Raw genomic sequence first — 23,484 nt, forward strand, 5'->3', positions numbered from 1 at the left:
TGATATGTTATTATTTATTATTATTATTATTATTATTATTATTATTCAGGCCTCCATGGAGTCAAAAGACTCATTGTGGGAGGTCCTTCCTAAGAAACACAAAGTCTATCAAGACTCATCAAGGGGGAGGTCCCCCCCCCTAAGAAACACAAAGTCTATCATACCACTCTTTGAACTCATTGACTGTTCTCGCTCTCATCATTCCATCAGGCAATGAATTCCATGGTTCAACCACCCTCCATGCAAAGAAACCACTCCTCACCCTCTTGCTCACAGTTTCCTTTCGTAACTTCCAGGGATGGCCTCTAGTCATCACTCTTCCCCACTGTTCAACCAAGTGAAAGAACTCCCCAGTGTCAACCCTGTAACCACCTCTCAACAGTTTAAAAGTCTCAATCATATCACCTCTCCTTCTTCTATCCACCAAGCTCTGCAGTCCACATTCCCTCAGCCGATCCTCATAACTATCATTGTACAGTCCTGAAACCATCTTTGTTATCTGCCTTTGTACCTTTTCCACAGTTAATTTATTTTGGCTACTTTGCAATATGCACTCTTCGAACTTCTTGTCAAAAATTATCCTGAAATTTCTGACCTCATCAATTTCTTGAAGTTTGTGAATATATCTGCCCATATCAGTAGGTTTTATGTATATTAAAAAATGAAACATGTGCTACTGAAATATCTTAATTTAAAAAGGCAAGCCTGTTTTAAAACACTTCCCCCCCCCCCCATAATGAAATGGATTCTTGGGCATTGACTGTTGGGGAGGAACGTGTATAATGCACCTGGAACATGAGATCAAATTAAGAACACATCATCAACATACCTTAATCAAAAAGAAAACTTAATCAGGACTGTGTCAAGAGCATGGTTTTCAAACTCTCCATGTAGAAAGTGGCTGATAGAGGTGATATGGAAACAGAACAGAATAACAGAACTTTCCACCTGTTTGTATATTTTGTTTCTTCCAAAAGAAGTTGCTTACCTGAAAAATATGACAAAAGAAAAAAAAAAAAAATGTGATCACAGCAATAAGAAGAATTTTTGTTTTATAAGGGTGTCGTTCAGGGGAATATTGTAAAAGAGAAGTGACATCAAAACTGATCATAGACTGAAATAAAATTCAAGCTGTAATTTAATTCTAAATAATTTAGAATTTAAATAATTTAAATTTGAAGAGGGTGGAATTTTTAATCTAAGAAAATGTATGGCCGATGGGGATAAGGAAATAAAGGGGAAAGTGATGCTGCTATTGTTTGGCTAATCTCTGGTGGTGGAGGGGAATTCATAGCATCTACTATGGATCAGAGAGGTTTTCTTATTTATTTTATTTTATTTTTTTATGTAGTTCCCATGTGGATGATTAGGTATGTGAATTTTAGGTAATTTAATTCATTTCTTGTGCTATTTCATTCCATTAAATGTTTAACATTATTTAAAACAGCCCATTTTAGACAATGTAACTATTATGTACACATTAATGTAATTACAAATAACTGAAAAAATCATACCAGAGAATTATGAATAATTAGTGATCCATTTTTCATTTGCTGAACATGGTCATTTAATTCAATCTGATTGCCATTTTTGATCCAGATAATGTTTGGATAAGGTTCACCACGTACAGAACAATTCAACACAGCTGAATGTGATACATGTATGGCTTGTGTGCTCAGAGAATCCAAAATAACAGGGGGTGCTATATAAATAAACATAAAAATATATATATACTTATTAAGCATATTATTTCACTTGTAGTGCTATTCAAAATATAAGTATGTTGCTGAAACTAGCATAATTACATATATATTTTAGCTAGTTTATGAATAATTAATTCAAATAAGAACTATTAACTTTTATTTGTGTAACATGGATCTGCATCATTTTCAAGCAATCAAATCTCACTGACAATATGCAATTCAGTGTTCTTTATGCATTGCCTAAAAGCTAAATGCCTCGACTTCTATTTCAAAATCATTTTGAGCTAATTGTGGCATATATGGACTTATAACTGACTTTGCTTAAACTGAAATAACCATCCTACATTTAAATGATAGAATTGACTGGAACAGAAAATACATATACAGGATGTTTCAAAATTAAGTCACACTTTTAAATTCTCATAAAATTCTCATAAATTCTCATATTGTTGGAAGTAGAGGAAATAAGATATCTGGGGGTGATAGTAGATAAGGATCTAAAATTTAGGGGACACATCGCCAAAATTGTGAAGACAACACAAAGACTTCTGGGAATGATGCGGAGGACACTGACGTGTAGAAGTAGGGAGATTCTTGTTCCATTGTATAAGGCTTTGATTAGGCCACACATGGACTATTGTGCCCAGATTTGGTCACCTGGTTTTCAGAAGGATGAAGAGATGTTGGAAAGGGTCCAAAGGCGACTGACTAAGGTAGTTTCTGACCTCTGGGATGTCGAGTATGAGGAAAGATTGAAAAGATGTAATTTGCAGAGTCTAGTGGAGAGAAGGAAGAGGGGAGATATGATAGAGACCTACAAGTTGGTAAGGGGTTGTTATAGGATCAATGGTGGAGAAGTTCTACAGAGAATAGTGGGAGATCAGGGGAGAACCAGAGGTCATCCCTGGAAACTGTATAAAGAGGGTGTGAGTAGGGGAGTGAGAGGCAGATTTTTTTCGTGCAGAGTTGTGAGTGATTGGAATGCCTTGCCTGAGAGTGTGGTGTCTGCAAGGAGTCTGAATGTATTTAAGACGTGGTATGATGAAATGTGTGTGAGATAAAAGGACCTCCTAGATGAGTCTTTGACTCCATGAGGTCTTGTTTAATAATAATAATAATAATAATAATAAAGACAAAACAAGCAAGTTAAAAGTGTGAAGAAAATTGCTGTGCATGGAAGATTTCTGCTCATGACATAAGTTCTTATGATGGCTGTGTAATGATGACAATATTCATACAACAATGGTAGATTGTGCTGAAAGTAAACCTGGATGGCTTATGCAAAGCTAATTTCTTTTCTCTTCACTCTCCCCATAAGCAGAATGACACTAGTAGATTTTTCCCTGTGGGAGTTAGAAAGGATGGAGTGTACTGACCATCCTATTAATGATCCCTGAAGAAACTTCGAGTGCAATGTCATCAGACAATGTTGCTGTTGCGACACCAACTGATAATATGTTCACTTGTATGCATTATCTATTATCATTATCCTAAGGCCCCCATAAAGTCAAAGACTCAACTAGGAGGTCCTTTGACATAAACACAACTCATCATACCACACCTTAAACACATCAAATTCCCTGCAGACACCATATTCTCTCTCTCTCTCTCTCTCTCTCTCTCAGGCAAGACATTCCAATCATTCACAACTCTGCATGCAAAAAAACCTGCTTCTCACTCCCCTGCTCACACCCTCCTCATACAGCTTCCAGGGATGACCTCTGGTTCTTCCGATCTCCCACCGTTTGTTGTAAAACCTCTCAAACATTGATCCTATAACAACCCATTACTAACCTATAGGTCTCTGTTATATCACTCCTCTTCCACCTATCTACTAGACTCAGCAAATTGCATCTTCTCAACCTTTCCTCATCGACATTCTAGAGATCAGAAACTACCTTAGTCAGTTGCCTCTGGATCCTTTCCAACATCTCTTCATCCATTTGAAAACCAGGTGGCCAAATCTGTGCACAGTAGTCCATGTGTAGTCTAATCAAAGCCTTATACAATGGAACAAGAATCCCCCCCCCTACTTCTACAAGTGTGTCCTCCACAACATTCCCAGAGTTCTTTGTGGCATCCTCACAATTTTGGCAATGAGTTCCCTAAATTTCAGATCCTTATCCACTATCACCCCAAGATCTCTTATTTCCTGCAATATATCCCCACCAAGCATAAATTCTACATCCCTGCAAATATTAAAACCTTACATTTTGCGACATTGAACTAGCATCCCTATTTCCATGCCCATTCACTCAATTTATTCAAGTCTTCTTGTAAGGCCACAACATCTTTTCTACTCTTCATGGTTTGTCCAAACTTGACATCATCTGCAAACAACTGAATATCCCCATCAAAATCTTTACCAATATCGTTAACATAAGGTTAAACAGCAATGCCCTTAAAACAGACCCCAGAGGTACACCACTAGTGACTTTCCTCTTCCGGGATATTACTCCCCTCATACACAACTTGCTGATACCTATCAGATAGTCAGTCTCTGATCCAATTCACTAATCTAATATCCAATCCCATCCACTCTAGTTTGTCTATCACCTTATCATTGGTAATCTATCAAAAGCCTCTGGAAAATCTAAGTATACTATGGTGTATGCCTCTCATCTGTTTCAAGGAAGCCATTGTCTTATTGTAATAAGTAAGTAGATTACTAAAACATGACTTCCCTTTAGCAAATCCATGCTGTCCATCAAAGATGATACTATTGTTGTCAACTCACTTCTGGATCCTCGTTTTCATCAGCTTCTCCAACAATTTAATCACAACTGCCAAACAGATAGGCTTATAATTTGAAGTCTGAGTTCTATCACCTCTCTTATGAAGCAGCAGAATCTTGCTCTCCTTCCACTCCTTTGGAACCTGATCCAGCACAAGACTCATATTAAAAAAATGTCGAGGTAGATGTCAACTCCCTGGCACATTCCTTCAGAATACTTTGTAATATATTATCAAGTCCCACAGCCTTATTAACATCAAGTTTGCTAAATTCTCCATGCATCTTGCTCACCTCTCCATCCACCTCTTGCTCACTTATTTATTTACTTGATCATTTAGTAAGGTTGTTTCTTTAATAATTTCCAATTCTTGTTTTAGGGATTCTTTAGAAGAACAAATCTTGCATGTTCTGAATACTAATGATTTTATGATGCCATATTTATGAGATGGATGGTGCTAATGCGTTGTATCCATAATACATCTGGCAAAGGTAATAGAACTGTAGTCTTAAATGCTAAATCATATGATCAGAAATAAATGAAGAAACCATCAAAAGACTCAAAATATACCTTACAAGACCTTCTAGAATATATGGTTCACCAAAACTACATAAAAGTAACTATCCACTAAGACCCAATGTAGATTCTATAGGCAGTCTCACATTTAAAATATCATGATTTCCTGAAAAAAGTTGGTTTTTCGGTAGATAGAAGTGGAAATGGAGCCATCTTGCTTATGTTGGATGTGTACATCAAGAAAGGAAATACCATTTAATGATTCTTTTTCCACTGTGAACTTGATAGAGGATAGGGTGTTGATTTTTTTAGAAATGCATATTTCTGGTTCTGTATGTCTCCAAACTGCAAAAACGTCATGAACATATTGCAGCCACATTGTTAGTTTTGAGTCGAGAATAAAAATTCTTTCTTCTAGGTGTTCAAGAAAAATAGCTGGCTAGATTAGGTGATAAGGGTAAGCCCATTGCTGTTCCTTCCTCTTGTTTATATATTTTATCTTTCCATTTGAAGTAACCTAATGTGATTGTAAATTTGAATAATTCCATTATGTCTCATGGAAATTTTTGGGTTAGAATTTCTATAGTCTCTTTGTGAGGGATAGTAATGAAGAGAGAGAGACAATGTCAAAGCTTACTAACATGTCTGTATCTGCCAGTTAATGTCTTTTATTCTTGTATGAAATTCTATGGGTTTTTTTTTTATTGAACTGACTGGCCAGTGAGGGGATGGAGAAGGTTAGACAGAGATCTTGATATTTTAAATGTGGGACTGCCTATAGACTCTACAATGGGTCTGAGTGGATAGTTACTTTTATGTAATTTTGGTGAACCATATATTCTAGAAGGTCTTGTAAGGTATGTTTTGGGTCTTTTGATGGTTTCTTCATTTATTTCCGATCATATGATTTAGCATTTAAGACTACAGTTGTACTACCTTTGCCAGCTTTGGCTGATAACTATGCTTTTATTTCGTTTCATGGAATTCAGAGCTTTTAATTCTGATGGTTGGGCATCATAGATCATTTTGGCTATTTCAAAACATAGTCTATTAGCTTCAATATTAGACAGATGACTGGTGTTTTTTTTCAATGTTGTGTATGGAATGTATTAGAATGATCTAAGAAAAACATAACTACATTACCTGTTGACAAATGGGTTGTAAACTTATCTGGCCGTCCTCTAACTGAAGATGAGCTGAATGTACTAGCACGAGGTGATAAGTTTGTAACTTCACCTAAACCTATTCCTCATCTAGATTTCATACACAACATCAAAAACACCAGTCATCTGTCTAGTATTGAAGTTAATAGACTACGAAAATTAGATAATAAAAATATCAAACTTGCTACCTTCTCCAAAAGACAAGCTCTCACCAATGATGCTACCTGACATATTATTATTATATACAAAGTACCATGTTCATGTAAATTGCCATACTATGGACAAACAGGAAGATCTATAAATAAATGTATCTCTGAACATCAAGACCACATCGTGTCATCAAACCTCATAAATTTGGCCTGAACATGAACAACATGAACTAAAAATGCTAACTACAGGATCCAATGGAATAAAGCTAAACTGCTGAATATCTATATATACATGAAGGTTTATATAAAAAAGTGCTTAAGCCTTACTTCACAGACCTAATCTTAATCAAAACGACTGTCTCACTGTTCCAAAAGTTTGGGAAATTGTTATCCTCAATTGTCTTCTTCTTCTTCTTGGCTTCCCGTATTAGGCAATTGTTTGCCTGTAACGTTTTCAAGGGTTTAAAAAGTCTTCTGCCCATCTCCTCCTGGGTCTTCCTCTTGATCAGTGTCCCTTTGGTTTATATTTCCAGGCAATATTTGGCCATTTGTCCTCATTCATTCTTTCTATGTTGTTTTTCCAGTTCTTTCTATAGTTTGTGATGTTGTCTGTTATGATAATTATGGATAACGCTTTTCTTATTTCTTCGTTTCTTATCTTGTCTATTCTTTCATAGCCTACGAGCAGTCTTAGGAACTTCATATGTAGCTTCCACTTATCTTTTATCTCATTCTCCCCAAGTCCATGTTTCACTGCCATATTTCAGAATTGGTTTGGCTATTATTTTGTATAGTTTTATTTGGGTTGTTCTGGACATCTGTTTATTGAAATGTCTGTTCAAAGTTCCAATGACTGCTAGGAATTTTTGCTTTTTATATGCAATGTCGATTTCTCCATTGGGGCTTATGTAATTTCCTAGATACTTAAATTTGTTCACTTGTTCTATTACTTTGTTGTGGATGACTAGTTTGCATCTTTTAATTTCTTTACCTTGAAATGCTATTGATTTCATTTTATTTATTGAGATCTTCATGTCATACTGTTCTATTGTTTTGTTCAATGCGTGTAGATTTTTCTGTAATTGGTCTTCATTTTCAGCAAAAATAATTTGATCATCAGCATACAATAGGCTGGTTAATTCTTTATTTCCTATTTTAATACCTTATGATTTTGTTTTTCCTCCATTCTCTTGAAATTTTTTCCATATACAGGTAACCCTCTTATAACGTGGTATTTATACAATGAGGTTTTGATATAACACGGTCTAAAATTGTAGTAACCCTTGTTGAACACGGTACTTATACAACACGGTTCCGATAAAACAAATTATAATAACTTTTTATCTTTTCATATTTTTTCACCGGGCGACTTAAAAATCAAATTTTATCTTCGTTAAATTTGTGTCTGCCTGTATCCCACATGTAATTATAAGTAGCGAATTTATATTAGGAGAAATACCCTTTAGCAAGCATGTACCTCAATTGTTTACTGTATAAAACGTTTACTGTTGAAAAATGTCCTAGTTTCTGCCAGGAAAGTGCATTAAAAATCATAAGTGTGTTCATCTCAAGCTGAGCAATTTATTTTCTGGTGAGTTACATACAATATGTAATGCTTGCTTTTTTCTGTAAAAAATTATTTTTGTAGTAATGGCCACAAACCGCAACAAAAGGAAAAAACCAACATTGAAAACAAAATTAATTTCTCTCGAAGAAAAATATTCAAAATCTTGATCAGTTGAAAAATGGAGAAAAGCCAGGAGTTTTTGCAGGGACTTTAAATTTAAATGAATCAACAATTCGAACAAAATGAACATAAAATCCGAGAAAGTGTTTATTGCTGGGTCAACGATAAGTGCAAAGTGCGTTTCTCGTGTACGAGATATTCTAATGGAAAAATGGAGAAATCTCTAATGATTTCGATAGAAGATTGCACCTCAAAAGAAAATTCCTATGGATGGAAATCTCATTACACAAAAAACTCTCAAAGTTTATAAAGATTTATAGTGCAGACCAGGTGTTCACTGCAGATGAATCCAGGTTATATTGGAAAAAAGTGCAAAAAACACCTATATTTCAAAAAATGAAAGATCAGCTCCTGGATTCAAAGTTTCCAAAGATAGAATTACTCTACTGTTTTGTAGTAATGTGTCAGGTGATTACATGACAAAACCTGTGTTTATTAACCAATCCTCAAATCCTCGTGCTATGAAAGATTAAAATATGCACTATTTTATTTTGCCTAAAACATTTATGCATTATGTGCAATGAAGTTTAAGTACAATTTGTAATTTTTTATAAGTTTATACTATGTATTTGTTTCATAGTTTATATGTTTTCTTAACTTACATGAATTATCTGAATTAAATAAAAATATATTTTTTGTTGGATATGTCATTGTTGTTTATATAATTAAAAAAAAAACGATTTCGGAACAAACCCTACTTTTTCTATGTGATCTAAGACTTGTATAACGCGATTTATACAACACGGCATTTCAGCGGAACCTAACATCCACGTTATATGAGGGTTACCTGTATATATATTGAAGAGTATTGGTGATAATTCACTTCCTTCAATGCAACCTCTATTGGTTTTAATTTTTTTGGTTGTTTCATTATTAATTTTAATTTTAATATAGCTTTCTTCCATTATATTTGCTGTTGCTTTTGTGGTTTGAGGTGAAGTGGTTCAGTTCATACAGTATATTGAATAATTTTGCTCTGTTGATTTGCTCATATGCTTTCTCATAATCTAGGAAGGCCATATATCTTGGCAGGTTAAATTCTATTATTTTTTCTATAATTTGTTTGAGTGTAAATGTGGGATATGTGCAAGATCTTCCTTTCCTAAAGCCACATTGTTCTTCTCCAATAATTTCTTCAGCTCATGGTGTTGATTTACTTTTAATTATATCTAGATATATTTTATAGCCTGTATTTAATAAGGATATGCCTCTGTAGTTTCCACAATCCTTTCTGTTTCCTTTTTTGAACATGTTTATGATTATTGCTGCTTCCATTCTCATGGGATGTTTCCTTCTTCCCATATTCTGTTCAGAAATTTAATTAATCGTAATTGAAATGGTTTAGAGCTGTATTTGTATAGTTCTCAATTTATTCCATCTTCTTCTTCTGTAGCTTTTCTATTTTTTAGTTTTCCAATATTTTCTTTAGATCATTTAACTGTATTGGTTCTTCATTTATTTCTTGACTTATTACTTCTTTTATTTCAACTTGATTATTATTGTTTAGAATCTGTTGTAGTGATTGGTCATTCTTTTGTGGAGGGGACTTCTAATTGTAGATTATCCTTTGTTTCTTGAGTCATTTTTTATGATTTTATAGCTCTTTAGTTGAGGTCCATTTATGTCATGCTCTAATCTTGATACAAATTTATCCTCAATTGTATTAAATAAAATTGGTTGTTATATTTTAATTGGCCGAGTGGTCAGCATATCCACTCTCCAGCCAAAAGGCTCCGAGTTTGAATCCCACTGTGGGCATGGATGTTTGTAATTGTCTGTGAAAATACTGGTTATAACAGTAGATACTATTAGTGTAGATCAGAGGTCGGGAACCTTTTTGAACCAAAGAGCCATTCCACCAAAAAAATTAATTGAAACAAAATTTTGGGAGCCGCAACTTCAATTCGATTTTTCCTGGTGACTCAAAGTTGCAGTTAGTTCAAACTTAGGTAAATTCAGTTAATTCAGTACTAATTTTAATTCAGTACTTCCAGATATCAAATACCATTTTTATGATTGCATATAAATATAAATTTTTTATACATTCAATGAAACAACATTAAGTTTGATTAAGTTGTTAATCACAAAACATGTTTAAGTAAGTATAATATTGCCAAAAAGTCAGAATTTGTGTTGCAAAAAGAATTAGTCCAAACAAAAATACAATATTATGTATTTTAATAGATATTTGATTGTTTTAATTTAAAATTATTATTATTATTATTATTATTATTATTAAACAAGACCTCATGGAGTCAAAGACTCATCTAGGAGGTCCTTTTATCTCACACACATCTCATCATACCGGGTCTTAAACACATTCAAACTCCTTGCAGACACCACACTCTCAGGCAAGGCATTCCAATCATTCACAACTCTGCACGAAAAAAACCTGCCTCTCACTCCCCTACTCACACCCTCTTTATACAGTTTCCAGGGATGACCTCTGGTTCTCCCCTGATCTCCCACTATTCGCTGTAGAACTTCTCCACCATTGATCCTATAGCAACCCCTTACCAACTTGTAGGTCTCTATCATATCTCCCCTCTTCCTTCTCTCCACTAGTCTCTGCAAATTACATCTTTTCAATCTTTCCTCATACTCGACATTCCAGAGGTCAGAAACTACCTTAGTCAGTCGCCTTTGGACCCTTTCCAACATCTCTTCATCCTTCTGAAAACCAGGTGACCAAATCTGGGCACAATAGTCCATGTGTGGCCTAATCAAAGCCTTATACAATGGAACAAGAATCTCCCTACTTCTACACGTCAGTGTCCTCCTCATCATTCCCAGAAGTCTTTGTGTTGTCTTCACAATTTTGGCGATGTGACCCCTAAATTTTAGATCCTTATCCACTATCACTCCCAGATCTCTTATTTCCTCTACTTCCAACAATATATTCTTACCAAGCATAAATTCTGCATCCCATCTTTGTTTTCCAAATTTTAAAACCTTACATTTTGCAACATTGAACTCACATCCCCATTTACTTGCCCAATCAATCAATTTATTCAAGTCTTCTTGCAAGGCCACAACATCTTCACTACTCTTTATGGTTCGTCCCAACTTTGCATCATCTGCAAACAACTGAATATCTCCATCCATGAATATCTCCATCCATGAATATCTCCAACAAATTCACTAATGAAACTTTTGATTTTGCATCTTCTCAGCCAATTTACTTAAATCTGGATTGTATGTCGTGCACTTTCATAGTAATTTGGCTTTCAAACTTTCATCAGTCAATTTGTTCCTATACTTATTTTTAATGTAATTCATTGAAGAGAAAAATTGTTTGCAGTTGTATGTTGAACTGAAAATAGTCAAAACCCCAAAAGTAAGTCGCCTGGTATTTGAATAATTAGTTGGGAAAGTATTCCAACATTTAAATATAATTTCCTGTGGTGTTTCTTCCATAGTTTCCTCATTTTCTTCAATTTGTGCCACCATTTCCTGAAGTTTTTGTACCCAAATGCTTTTATTCTGAATTTCCAGACATTCCATTTGTAGTTCTGCCATTGATATTCTGGAAAAAGCTTCAACATCTATTAATTTTAAATTGCAATTTAACAGATGTAATATAAATTTCATCATATAATATCTTCTTCTTCTGCAGCTTCTCCCACTTAAGTGGGGGTCACTGTTTATAATGAGTCTCCTCCACACCTTCCTGTAGAAGATAATGGTGTCTTCAGATATCTTCACAGCATCATCCTGTGATACTACCTAAAGACATTCCAAAACATTCATACTAGTGGAGGAGATTTGAATCCAGAACCTTGTCATTGGAGAGTAAATATGCTAATCCTCTCAGCCAGGCAGATCTGAATGAAAACTAGTGCATTTGAATTGCTATCCTGACATCATTCTGCTCCTATAGCTTGCATTGATCATCACAGCAAATTACCTCTCATGTTACCAAACACTGCTCATTCCTTGTCACTTCTTATCATTTGTGAGAAAGAAATCAAACAAATCCTTGCTGAAGTATAGACTTAAACAAGTTATCTGATCCATTCCCGATGGTGTCCTTCCCGTTGTGCTAATAACCTGTGCTAAAATATTAATACCTAGTCAATATCAGTTTGCAATCAGTCCTTCTTGTAATCATCTCACCTTCAGCATGATAACAAGCCTATATTCAACCTATATATATGTTACAGTTAAAGTGATAAATCCGGTTATTATTATTAATAATTACCAGTTAAAGTGAATCATTTACAAGAATTAATCACTTTAACCGGTTATAGTGAATAATTCCTAGAGGAGTCTGGTAAATGTAATAAAAACATGTTTATAGGTTTTCATAAAGATCTTTCAACCTTGTGAATGTGACTTCATGGAGAGATTGAGAGCAGTTGATGATGGGGAGGAGAGACTGACTGTAAGTGAGCAAGAGGCGTTTGGGGAGTTGAGTAAACTAGATATAAATAAGGCAGTGGGACTTGATAATATATCACCGTTTGATAACATCCGCGTAATGACATTGATAATATATCCGCGTATTCTGAAGGAATGTGCCAGGGAGTTGACACCTGCCTTGACATATTTTTGTAATACGAGTCTTGCATTTGGTCACGTTCCTAAAGAGTGGAAGGAGGGCAAGATTGTGCCACTTCATAAAGGAGGTGATTGAACTCAAGCATCAAACCATAGGCCTATCTGTGTGTCAGGTGTTGTGGTTAAGTTGTTGGAGAAGCTTGTGAGAACTAGGATCCAGAGTTGGGTTGATAACAATGGTATAATCTTTGATGGACAGTATGGATTTGCTAAAGAGAGGTCATGTTTTAGTAATCTACTTACTTATTACAATAAAGTGACTGCTTCCTTGGACAGAGGAGAAGGATACACAGTAATATACTTGGATTTCGCAAAAGCTTTTGATAGAGTACCTCATGATAAGTTGACAGTCAAACTAGAGCCAATAGGGGTTGGATATTAGATTAGTGCATTGGATTGGAGACTGGCTATCTGATAGGTATCAACAAGTTGTGTATGGGGGGGGGTGCGATATCCAGGAAAAAGGAAAGTCACTAGTGGAGTGCCTCGGGGGGGGGTCTGTTATTATTATTATTATTATTATTATTATTAAACAAGACCTCATGGAGTCAAAGACTCATCTAGGAGGTCCTTTTATCTCACACACATCTCATCATACCGGGTCTTAAACACATTCAAACTCCTTGCAGACACCACACTCTCAGGCAAGGCATTCCAATCATTCACAACTCTGCACGAAAAAAACCTGCCTCTCACTCCCCTACTCACACCCTCTTTATACAGTTTCCAGGGATGACCTCTGGTTCTCCCCTGATCTCCCACTATTCGCTGTAGAACTTCTCCACCATTGATCCTATAGCAACCCCTTACCAACTTGTAGGTCTCTATCATATCTCCCCTCTTCCTTCTCTCCACTAGTCTCTGCAAATTACATCTTTTCAATCTTTCCTCATACTCGACATTCCAGAGGTCAGAAACTACCTTAGTCAGTCGCCTTTGGACCCTTTCCAACATCTCTTCATCCTTCTGAAAACCAGGTGACCAAATCTGGGCACAATAGTCCATATGTGGCCTAATCAAAGCCTTATACAATGGAACAAGAATCTCCCTACTTCTACACGTCAGTGTCCTCCTCATCATTCCCAGAAGTCTTTGTGTTGTCTTCACAATTTTGGCGATGTGACCCCTAAATTTTAGATCCTTATCCACTATCACTCCCAGATCTCTTATTTCCTCTACTTCCAACAATATATTCTTACCAAGCATAAATTCTGCATCCCATCTTTGTTTTCCAAATTTTAAAACCTTACATTTTGCAACATTGAACTCACATCCCCATTTGCTTGCCCAATCAATCAATTTATTCAAGTCTTCTTGCAAGGCCACAACATCTTCACTACTCTTTATGGTTCGTCCCAACTTTGCATCATCTGCAAACAACTGAATATCTCCATCCAAATCTTCGCCAATATCATTAATATACAAGTTAAATAGTAATGGCCCTAAAACAGATCCCTGAGGCACTCCACTAGTGACTTTCCTTTTCCTGGATATTGCACCCCCATACACAACTTGTTGATACCTATCAGATAGCCAATCTCCAATCCAATGCACTAATCTAATATCCAACCCCATCTGCTCTAGTTTGACTGTCAACTTATCATGAGGCACTCTATCAAAAGCTTTTGCGAAATCCAAGTATATTACTGTGTATCCTTCTCCTCTGTCCAAGGAAGCAGTCACTTTATTGTAATAAGTAAGTAGATTACTAAAACACGACCTCCCTTTAGCAAATCCATGCTGTCCATCAAAGATTATACCATTGTTGTCAACCGAACTCTGGATTCTAGTTCTCACAAGCTTCTCCAACAACTTAACCACAACACCCGACACACAGATAGGCCTATAGTTTGATGCTTGAGTTCGATCACCTCCTTTATGAAGTGGCACAATCTTGCCCTCCTTCCACTCTTTAGGGACTTGACCAAGTGCAAGACTCGTATTAAAAAAATATGTCAAGGCAGGTGTCAACTCTCTGGCACATTCCTTCAGAATACGCGGTGATATATTATCAAGTCCCACAGCCTTATTTACATCTAGTTTACTCAACTCCCCAAACACCTCTTGCTCACTTACAGTCAGTCTCTCCTCCCCATCATCAACTGCTCTTAATCTCTCCATGAAGTCACATTCACAAGATTGAAAGATCTTTATGAACTGCTCATTAAGTATCTCCACCACACATTCTGCAACAGCTGTCTTTATACCATTTCCTCCAATCAATGTCATCCTTTTGTCATCTGTTTTGGGCCATTGCTATTTAACTTGTATATTAATGATATTGGTGAAGATTTGGATGGAGATATTCAGTTGTTTGCAGATGATGCAAAGTTGGGATGAACCAAGAAGAGTAGAGAAGATGTTGTGGCCTTACAAGAAGACTTGAATAAATTGAGTGACTGAGCACGGTGATGGGAATGTGAGTTCAATGTTGCAAAATGTAAGGTTTTAAAAATTGGAAAACAAAGATGGGATGCAGAATTTATGCTTGGTGAGGATATATTGTTGGAGTGGAAGAAATAAGAGATCTAGGGTTGATAGTGGATAAGGATCTGAAATTTAAGGAAACACAAAGGCTTCTGGGAATGATGCAGAGGATAGTGACGTGTAGAAGTAGGGAGATTCTTGTTCCATTGTATAAGGCTTTGATTAGGCCACACATGGACTATTGTGCCCAGATTTGGTCACCTGGTTTTCAGAAGGATGAAAAGATGTTTGAAAGGGTCCAAAGGTGATTGACTAAGGTAGTTTCTGACCTCTGGAAAGTCAAGTATGAGGAAAGATTGAGAAGATATGATAGAGACCTACAAGTTATTAAGGGGTTGTTATAGGATCAATGCTGGAGAGGTTCTACAAAAAATAGTGGGAGATCAGGGGAAAACCAGAGGTCATCCCTGGAAACTGTATAAAGATGTGAGTAGGGGAGTGAGAGGCAGGTTTTTTGTGCAGAGTTGTGAATGATTGGAATGCCTTCCGTGAGAGTGTGGTGTCTGCAAGGAGTTTGAATGTGTTCAAGACATGGTATGATGAGCTACGTGTGTAATAAAAGGACCTCCCAGATGAGTCTTTGACTCCATGAGGTCTTGGGGTAATAATAATAATAATAATAATAAAATACCTAAGAGCTCAAAAAACATTTGGCTAAGTACAGAAACACCTAATAGCTCTAAAAATACTTGAGAAAAGAAATGAGCAATTAGGATAATTAATAACTTACCACCATTCACCAATTCACTCTCCTGTCTTCCAAATAGACATTCAGTTTCTATTGTTTGTATTTTCTACAAATATTTCTGCAACACTGTTCATCAGAAATGTCACTGATAATTCCCGTATTATATTCTAAATCTGCTAAAGTACATGCATCAGCTATCCAACATGCCTTCACAATTCAGCTCCAAATTTATGCAACAAATTTCTCTTGTTCTGTTTCTGTGTTTTGAAGAGTCCTTCCCTCTTATAATATATTTATAAAAAGTATATTTCTGAAAGAGTACAGTCAACAAGTCTTTAAATCCAATGTTAACAAGTTTCTTCTTTTTTATAATAATCCTCTTATGGAGAAGATTATTATAAAAAAAAAAAAAGAAAGGAAAAAGATATAACCGCTGTCCACTATAGAGGACACCACTTAAGTTGATAGAGTCATGCCATTTTTAACTGTCTAGATTTGCCTTCTTGTTGCTATGTTAGCATGAATGCATATATCTCATATCCCTGTGCCTACGAAAATGCCTTGGTAACTATAATAACTTGCAAAAACATTAGTTAATTATTATTCCTAGATGTCTGCTTCATCCTTTAAAACATGAGTGATAATCAGCATCTAATTATCCATAACAAGTTAGCAGCAATTTATTGAGTCTTATAACTTCTGTAATATATCTCTAACCTAATGGTGTCAGTCAATTGTCAATTTGTATCCTGAAATCATCAACATCCTGGTACAAACCTCCAGTAACATACTCTGACATGATACCTCTGAACAAAGTTTTGCTGATGGCAAAACTTTGCATTTAGCATTAAACTGACAACCCACTTTTGTATATATTAAGTGTCTACTATCCTATTTAAAAGTTTTTAAAGGGACTTGACATTAACATCACCTCTTATAACTCTCCCCATCTTTTCACCAATAGCAAAGAGTTGGATGTGTTACATGAAATGTCAATGTCATTAACAAATAAGTTTAAGCAATATCTTAAGAAACATCCTTGTGGCATCCCTAGGTCCCCTGTATTTCTGAGATAATCCTCCACCATAAATAACTTAGTGTTTATCGGACAACAAATTTCCACTATATCTCAGTAATCTATTATGCATAGCATTCCTATTTAAGACAAAGATTTTTTTTCCTCTCATACACTATCTCCTCCTTTCAATATTCCCATAATTGAATCATCCAGATAACTCTCCTTTTATTTACTCAACAAATTTACCTGAACATCTGGTTGCCATTGTTCTTTATATCCCAAGCATATAACAACATCATATTAAATATTCTGTACTGTTTATCTCAATCTGTACGATGTGCTATCTTTTTTTTTTGCAATCTTTCTTCATATCTTTCATTTCTATTTCTCATACTGATTTAATCAAGTTTCACATGTGCAAATTATTATTATTTGACACCTCCAGGGAGTCCAAGGACTCATCGAGGAAGGGCATCCACTCTACAACTCCGTCTCCACTGTTCAATCACCGCAACTACACCAATGGCATCTACTGCCAACCATCACTGGTATTTCCACAGACAATCACAAACATCCATGCTCATGGCAGAATTTGAACCCGCAGCCTTTTTAGCTGGAGAGCAGACACGCTATCCACTTGGCCAACCAGGCCAGCTAATTCTTGTAATTATTCTTGGAAAAAATGGCTTAATATCAAAAACTGACATTTCTGATACTTCTCTCCCCGATCCCCTCCCCTTCCATTGTATTAATGTTAATGGTCTATTCAAAGAGCCAAAGTAACTAGGCCTGTATTACCTAATCTCTTGTACTGCATCATCAGTTATCGATTCAAGACCTCAATGACTTTCCCTTATTTTGTCAACACTATAATTTCTTACTTAGTCAGCTATAATTTATTTCACTTGGTCTGAAGCTATTCATCCACAAAATTCTCTTCAATAGCATTTGAACTAATTATACCACACTTTTTGTTTAACTTAGTCTGCACTTCTGAATCATGAAAGGTCCTGAATCCTTTCATGTGCTCACTCCCCCTTGCCCCATGTTTTTCACTCTGTCCTATCATAGTTGATCTCTCATCCTAGATTCACTTTTCTCCTGTACTCTCATTATTAGAATAACAAATTTAAAGTGATTATAACTAGTAACTATCAATCTATGGTTGATGAGAGAAAGTCATTTAATGTCAAAATCTTACCTCTAACCCTGACTTCTGCAACTGTTTTAACATGTCCTGCAGAATTCTTTGCAAAACATGTATAAGCTCCTTGATCTTCTTTTCTGGCTTTCTCAATTAGCAATGCACTGTGGCCATTTGTTGACAAAGGCTGACCTTTCATTAATGTATATAATCAGATTCATTACAATAAAAATTTTCTACATTTATATCACTATAATATTTATTTTACAAAAAATATAAACATATTTGATACTAAATATATTTTTGTTTTAAAAACAGACAAAATACTAACAGAGGAATATTTCATGTAACATGTACTATTACTTAACCTATAATGTAGTTAACAAATTAAGATCATATTTCATTTAATGCAGTTGGGTGTTTCTGTTTTAAGTTACTTGTATCTTGAATTATTACTTATTACTAGAGTCAACTCCTACCATGGCAGAGAGTTGACTCTAGTAGCTCATTCACAATAATAAATTACCAAAAAGTCCTGCTTCATATACTGAAAAATTAGCATAAATTGTGTCTGGTGCAAAAATAAGTGTTTATTGATTATTACTTCTTCCTACATTATATATATTACATGAGCATAATAACATATACAGAGGATTCAGCAAGGGATGTTCCCCTAACTCAGTCAGTATGAATGACACCTTTTAGGTGGAAAAAGGTGAATTCGAATCCCATCCAGGATGCAAAGAACCTTTATGAAGGCTATTCATCTGAAGTGGAGTTAGTCAGTCTCATGCAAAGTGGCAGAGTTTTTACTGCAAGGAAATGGGTTTTTTTTCTTCTCCCCAAAACATGCAAATTGCTCAGAGGAACACAGTTAACAAACATAATACACAAGACCTCATAGCCTTAGCTGATTTTATTGTAATCAACATAAAAAACAATAATAATCCCTTAAACCACACAATAAATAACATCTATCACACCTCCTCTGAAATACATTTGGATGTGAAGCTCTCCAACTCCAAAATGTAACTTTATTTCTTTAAAGTTACAAAATGTAACTTTAAAGAAATAAAGTTCATAAAAATTCTATATAATTTTTTTTTATCAGTTACTGTAATATCTGTAACATTTATTATATATACAGCTAGAAGGTATGATTATGGTTTTAAGTACTATTGCTTTAGAAGAAAAGAAAGTAACCCAATTTCCAAGTCTTCTAAGGTTTCAATGATCAGTTGATAATTTCTTGTGGTATTGAACATGAGAGAATTCCAAGAATAGGAATTCTCTCATGAGAATGGAATTCCAAGAATAGTGAGATGTTCTTTTGTAGAAGTTAGTGCTAAGGGAATGCCAATGAGATTCCATCTTTCGATAAATTTTAATTTCATCTTGTCACCATTACCAGTTATTCCACTAATATTACTAGATTTTTCCAAAATACCAATACTGATGACTATTGAATCAATATTCCTCCAAGTGCCTACTACTACAACATACAACATAAAAACTGCCTAATTCCTGAAAAAAAAAAAAAAAAAAAAAAAAAGATTCCAAAATCAATGCAGAGAGCAAGGCTCTAAGAAAACTTTGCTTCACTCCTTTTTGAATTTTCAAAAAGGACTGAATAGAACCAATTTTGCAGGAGGTTAGCCTCTTTATACAAGTAACCCGGTCATGAAGTGACTTTACACAAACTGCCAGGACGTCTATAGACATCCAGCTAAATCTGGGATAAGAAGTGCAATTTGACCGTCATGTCCATTAGAAGGTGTGATAAACCCTCATGCTGAAGAGAACGGTTAATCGGATTATCTCATGTTTGTAGCTGCCTCTCAGTTGCCATATAACAAGAATCGCACTTCCATGTTCTACACTGGGTAACTGGATTTTAGTTATATAGGATAGACTAAAAATAGAGAAATTATTTATATTTTTGTTTTCTCTTTTTATTGTACAATACAATTTTAATGTCTGGACAAAATAAAGATCTTGCATAATTTCTTCACTTAAATATTGCCTTACCTTGGAGAACCAATTTCATTTTTAATTTTTTTCTAATTGCTTACTAGACAAAACGTTTTTCTTTGTTCTCGAAGAAATTAATTCACGATAATTATCTGAAATATTCTTTAAAAAAAAGAAAAGAAAACCTGCTGCCGACGTTCCAGATTATATTATTTTTATTTTTGTACAAAACCATCGAAATCGAATAATACTTCACAGATTTCCTTTAGGACACGCTTGAGCAACTTTGCTTTATAGAGAATAACATGAAATTCTTTAATTGTATCACTAAATTTTTTCTTTATATTATATAGTAATCTACTTTTCTTTGTACTTTCACTTTTCTTGGTTTTCTTGTATAATTGGTCATTACAAAATGAAATTAACAGTAATGATTTAAATTTATATGTAGATATTTTCTGCATAATTCAGATATTTTATTCTTAAATTTTTAAAGTAAGCGATACATTTGCTTATTTTTATAATTCAAAATATGTATATCAAATGCATCAAATTTCATTTCCTTTCAATAGAATTGAACTTTATTTCGCCTCTGATAGTTTACCCCCCCCCCAATTCCATCACTATCACACACCCTAAAACTGTTATGAAACATAGGTACAGTTTTTATTTAATTCGTTATTTTTCTCTAGTAATTGTTCCACATAACTTTAATTTTTCGATACTTAAACTATGTGGTGATTATTATAAATTAGCAAATTATAAATCAGAAAATATACATATTATTTCCTGATTATTATAAATCAGGAAATTATGTGATATTCGGTAATAGGCAAAATGAATATTTAAAATCACTGTCATCCTTCAAATGCAATATCAGAATAAAGAAAGTGGAAAACCAAACAAGAAATTTCTGCCTGTAAAATATTCAGATATTGCTTGAGGCTCTTTAGTGTGCTGCATGTTCCATTGTTCTGTTTCTCAGTGGGGGTTAGCAATCTCTGTTAGCTTAGAGCTGGGCAGAAAGGAAGAATTAGTAAGTATACCCAAGACACAATTCATTTAGGAGATGGCAAGCAGCAACAGTAGCAGTGACACTTAGGGTAAGAAAAGAAAACTTCGTGAAATGCAGAAAAGTTGGAGCCTTCGCCTTTCGAGGAGCTCTTGTTCTACCGATGAGGAGAGAAATCTTTCTAGCTCTGAAGATAGCGATTTTGCCTGTACTTTAGATATGTCTTCGTTCAGAAAATGTGTGATCACCACTGAACGTACACCAGCTTGTCCACGGTTTCCCTTCATAGGTAAGCCAGGAATTACTGAAGACTTTGACTCCAGCAACATTTTAGCTCTTTCCGTCTATTTTTAGAGATGGATTCATTCCTTCATGGTGGAACAGACTAACCTTTATGCTTTCCAACAACATCAGCAAGTTGAGTACAGTCCACATTCTCGCAGTAAACTTTGGAGCCCAACAGATATCAACATGCTCCTTACATTTATAGCACTCTTGATTGTGCAAGATATCGTGAAAAAGCCCGTTCTCGAAATGTATTGGTCTACAGACTGGATTCTGAACATGCCAATGTTTTGTGATGTTATGACTGAAAAACAATTCAGTCTCATCATGAAGTGTTTGCATTTTTAGAATAATGAGGAATGAGATCAGGCAACACATCCTTGCCCAGTCCTCAACAAAATTTGATTTTCTGATGACAAGCCATCAGAAATGTAGATCACTCTACATTCCTGAGCGAGAGTTGAGTATCGATGAAAGCCTTATGCCATTCGAAGGTAGACTGAAATGTAAGCAGTATATTCCGAAAAAGAAATTGAAGTATGGGGTAAAATTTTTTATGCTTTGTGAATTGGAAAGTGGATATCTTTGGGATTTCAAACCTTATACAGGAAAGCAAACTGTAATCAAGCATGATAAATACTCAGATCTCCCCTTGACGATGCATGCAGTAATGCAGTTACTAGACTCTTCACTGGGGGAAAGATTACTGCATTACAATGGATAATTACTATGAACTCACTGATTTACTTTTACAGTATCGTACAGATAGTTATGGTACTGTAAATGCAAAAAAGGTGAGACATGCCTCCAGATCTGGCTTCAAGAAAGCTAGCGAAGGGGGAAATCCGAGCTTATAAGCGAGGGAAAGTCTTTGCACTATGTTGGAAAGACAAAAAAATGTTTTTCTGCTGTCTTCCCTGCACAATCCATTAATGGAATCCATGGAGAAGCATAGTTTGAAGAAAGAAAAACCATTGCTGTGTGTGCATACACTATAGGTGGAGTTGACAGGTGCAATCAGCAGCTATCATTCTACTCTGTAATGACGAAACAGCATAAAAAATATTACAAAAAAGTAATATTTGGACATATATTGGATTTTATTATTTGGAACAGTTTCCTCTTGCACAAGAAAAAATGTTTGTCTAACATAACATATCTAGAATACAGAATCGAAATTGCGAAAGCATTGCTGCATGCACCTTATTCAGCAAGCAGAAAAACAGGCACTCCTGCCAGACATCTGAGGTTGAACACTGCTAACTCTAACCATTATCTCGAAAATCTACCACCAACGGCTAATAAAAAAAAACCTGCACACAAATGTTATGTATCTAATAAAAAAATATCAGAAAGGAAACAAAAATCTGGTTCCCTGAGTGTAAAACTGCTTTGTGTGTTTACCTTTGCTTTAGGGTGTTCCACACTGTTCAAGAATTTTAAATTCTGAACAGAATGAAATAAAAAATGTTTCTTTTCAGAGCCATCAAAACAGTCCTTTTCAGGACTACAAATATTGATAGAGGGATATCTGAATGTACTGTTTTCTTTTCATCTTGAAGGCTAATTTTTAAGTTCTTTTTATAATACAGAATGATATTTTCGAAGGAATAAAATATAAGAGAACTGAAACACTCTTTCCAGTTCCTCTTGAACTGGAAAGAGTATTCCAAGTAAAGTATTTCACCAAAACAATAAAAAATAATGAAATAAAATTTACCCTATATATATATATATATATATATATATATATATATAGATAGATAGATAGATATAAAATGATAAGCCATTTTATGTCATGTTTTTTGAAACGTTTTGAAACTCAGGGGCTACCCTGAGTGTTGAGTCTTCAAAATTCGAGTCATCAGAATTCAAGGAGAACCGGCCTACCAGTCCGGAACTGGGGGGGTTGGGTGCTGGGGGGGGGGGAGAGTCCCCCTTTTGAAGACTCGACACTCAGGGGCTACCCTAGGCGACAGGGGTGAGACCCCCCCCCTTTCGAGTCTTCAAAATTATCAGAATTGAAGGAGAACCAGCCTACCAGTCTGGAACTCGGGGGGGGGGGTTCCCCTTTTTGAAAACTCGACACTCAGGGGCTATCCCAGGCGCAAGGGATCGGAACCCCCTTTCGAGTCTTCAAAATTCAAGTTATCAGAATTGAAGGAAAACCGGCCTACCAGTCCCGAACTTTGGGGATGGGGGCGCCGTAACCCCCAATTTCGAGTCATCAGAATTCAAGGAGAACTGGCCTCCCAGTCTGGAAATCAGGGGGGGGAGTCCCCCTTTTGAAAACTCGACACTCAGGGGCT

The 23,484-nt window shown here is 35.4% G+C and overlaps 1 protein-coding gene across 1 annotated transcript in view; it reads right to left on the bottom strand.

The window, feature by feature from the left end:
• The window catches only part of LOC150104032 (hemicentin-1-like), a 792,930-nt gene that overhangs the window by 562,882 nt on the left and 206,564 nt on the right, over positions 1-23,484 (bottom strand). The window contains exons 12-13 of the mRNA XM_090396385.1: positions 17,965-18,099; positions 1,515-1,702 (exon numbers count right to left, since the gene is read on the bottom strand). Of these exons, the coding sequence (XP_090252511.1) occupies positions 1,515-1,702; positions 17,965-18,099 (323 nt within the window). The remainder of the gene's footprint in view (positions 1-1,514; positions 1,703-17,964; positions 18,100-23,484) is intronic.

The sequence above is a fragment of the Typopeltis vanoorti genome, chromosome 8 (genome assembly GCF_054136105.1).
Source record: "Typopeltis vanoorti isolate ZY-2024b chromosome 8, IOZ_Tvanoo_1.0, whole genome shotgun sequence".
In the NCBI taxonomy this organism is placed as follows: domain Eukaryota; kingdom Metazoa; phylum Arthropoda; class Arachnida; order Uropygi; family Thelyphonidae; genus Typopeltis; species Typopeltis vanoorti.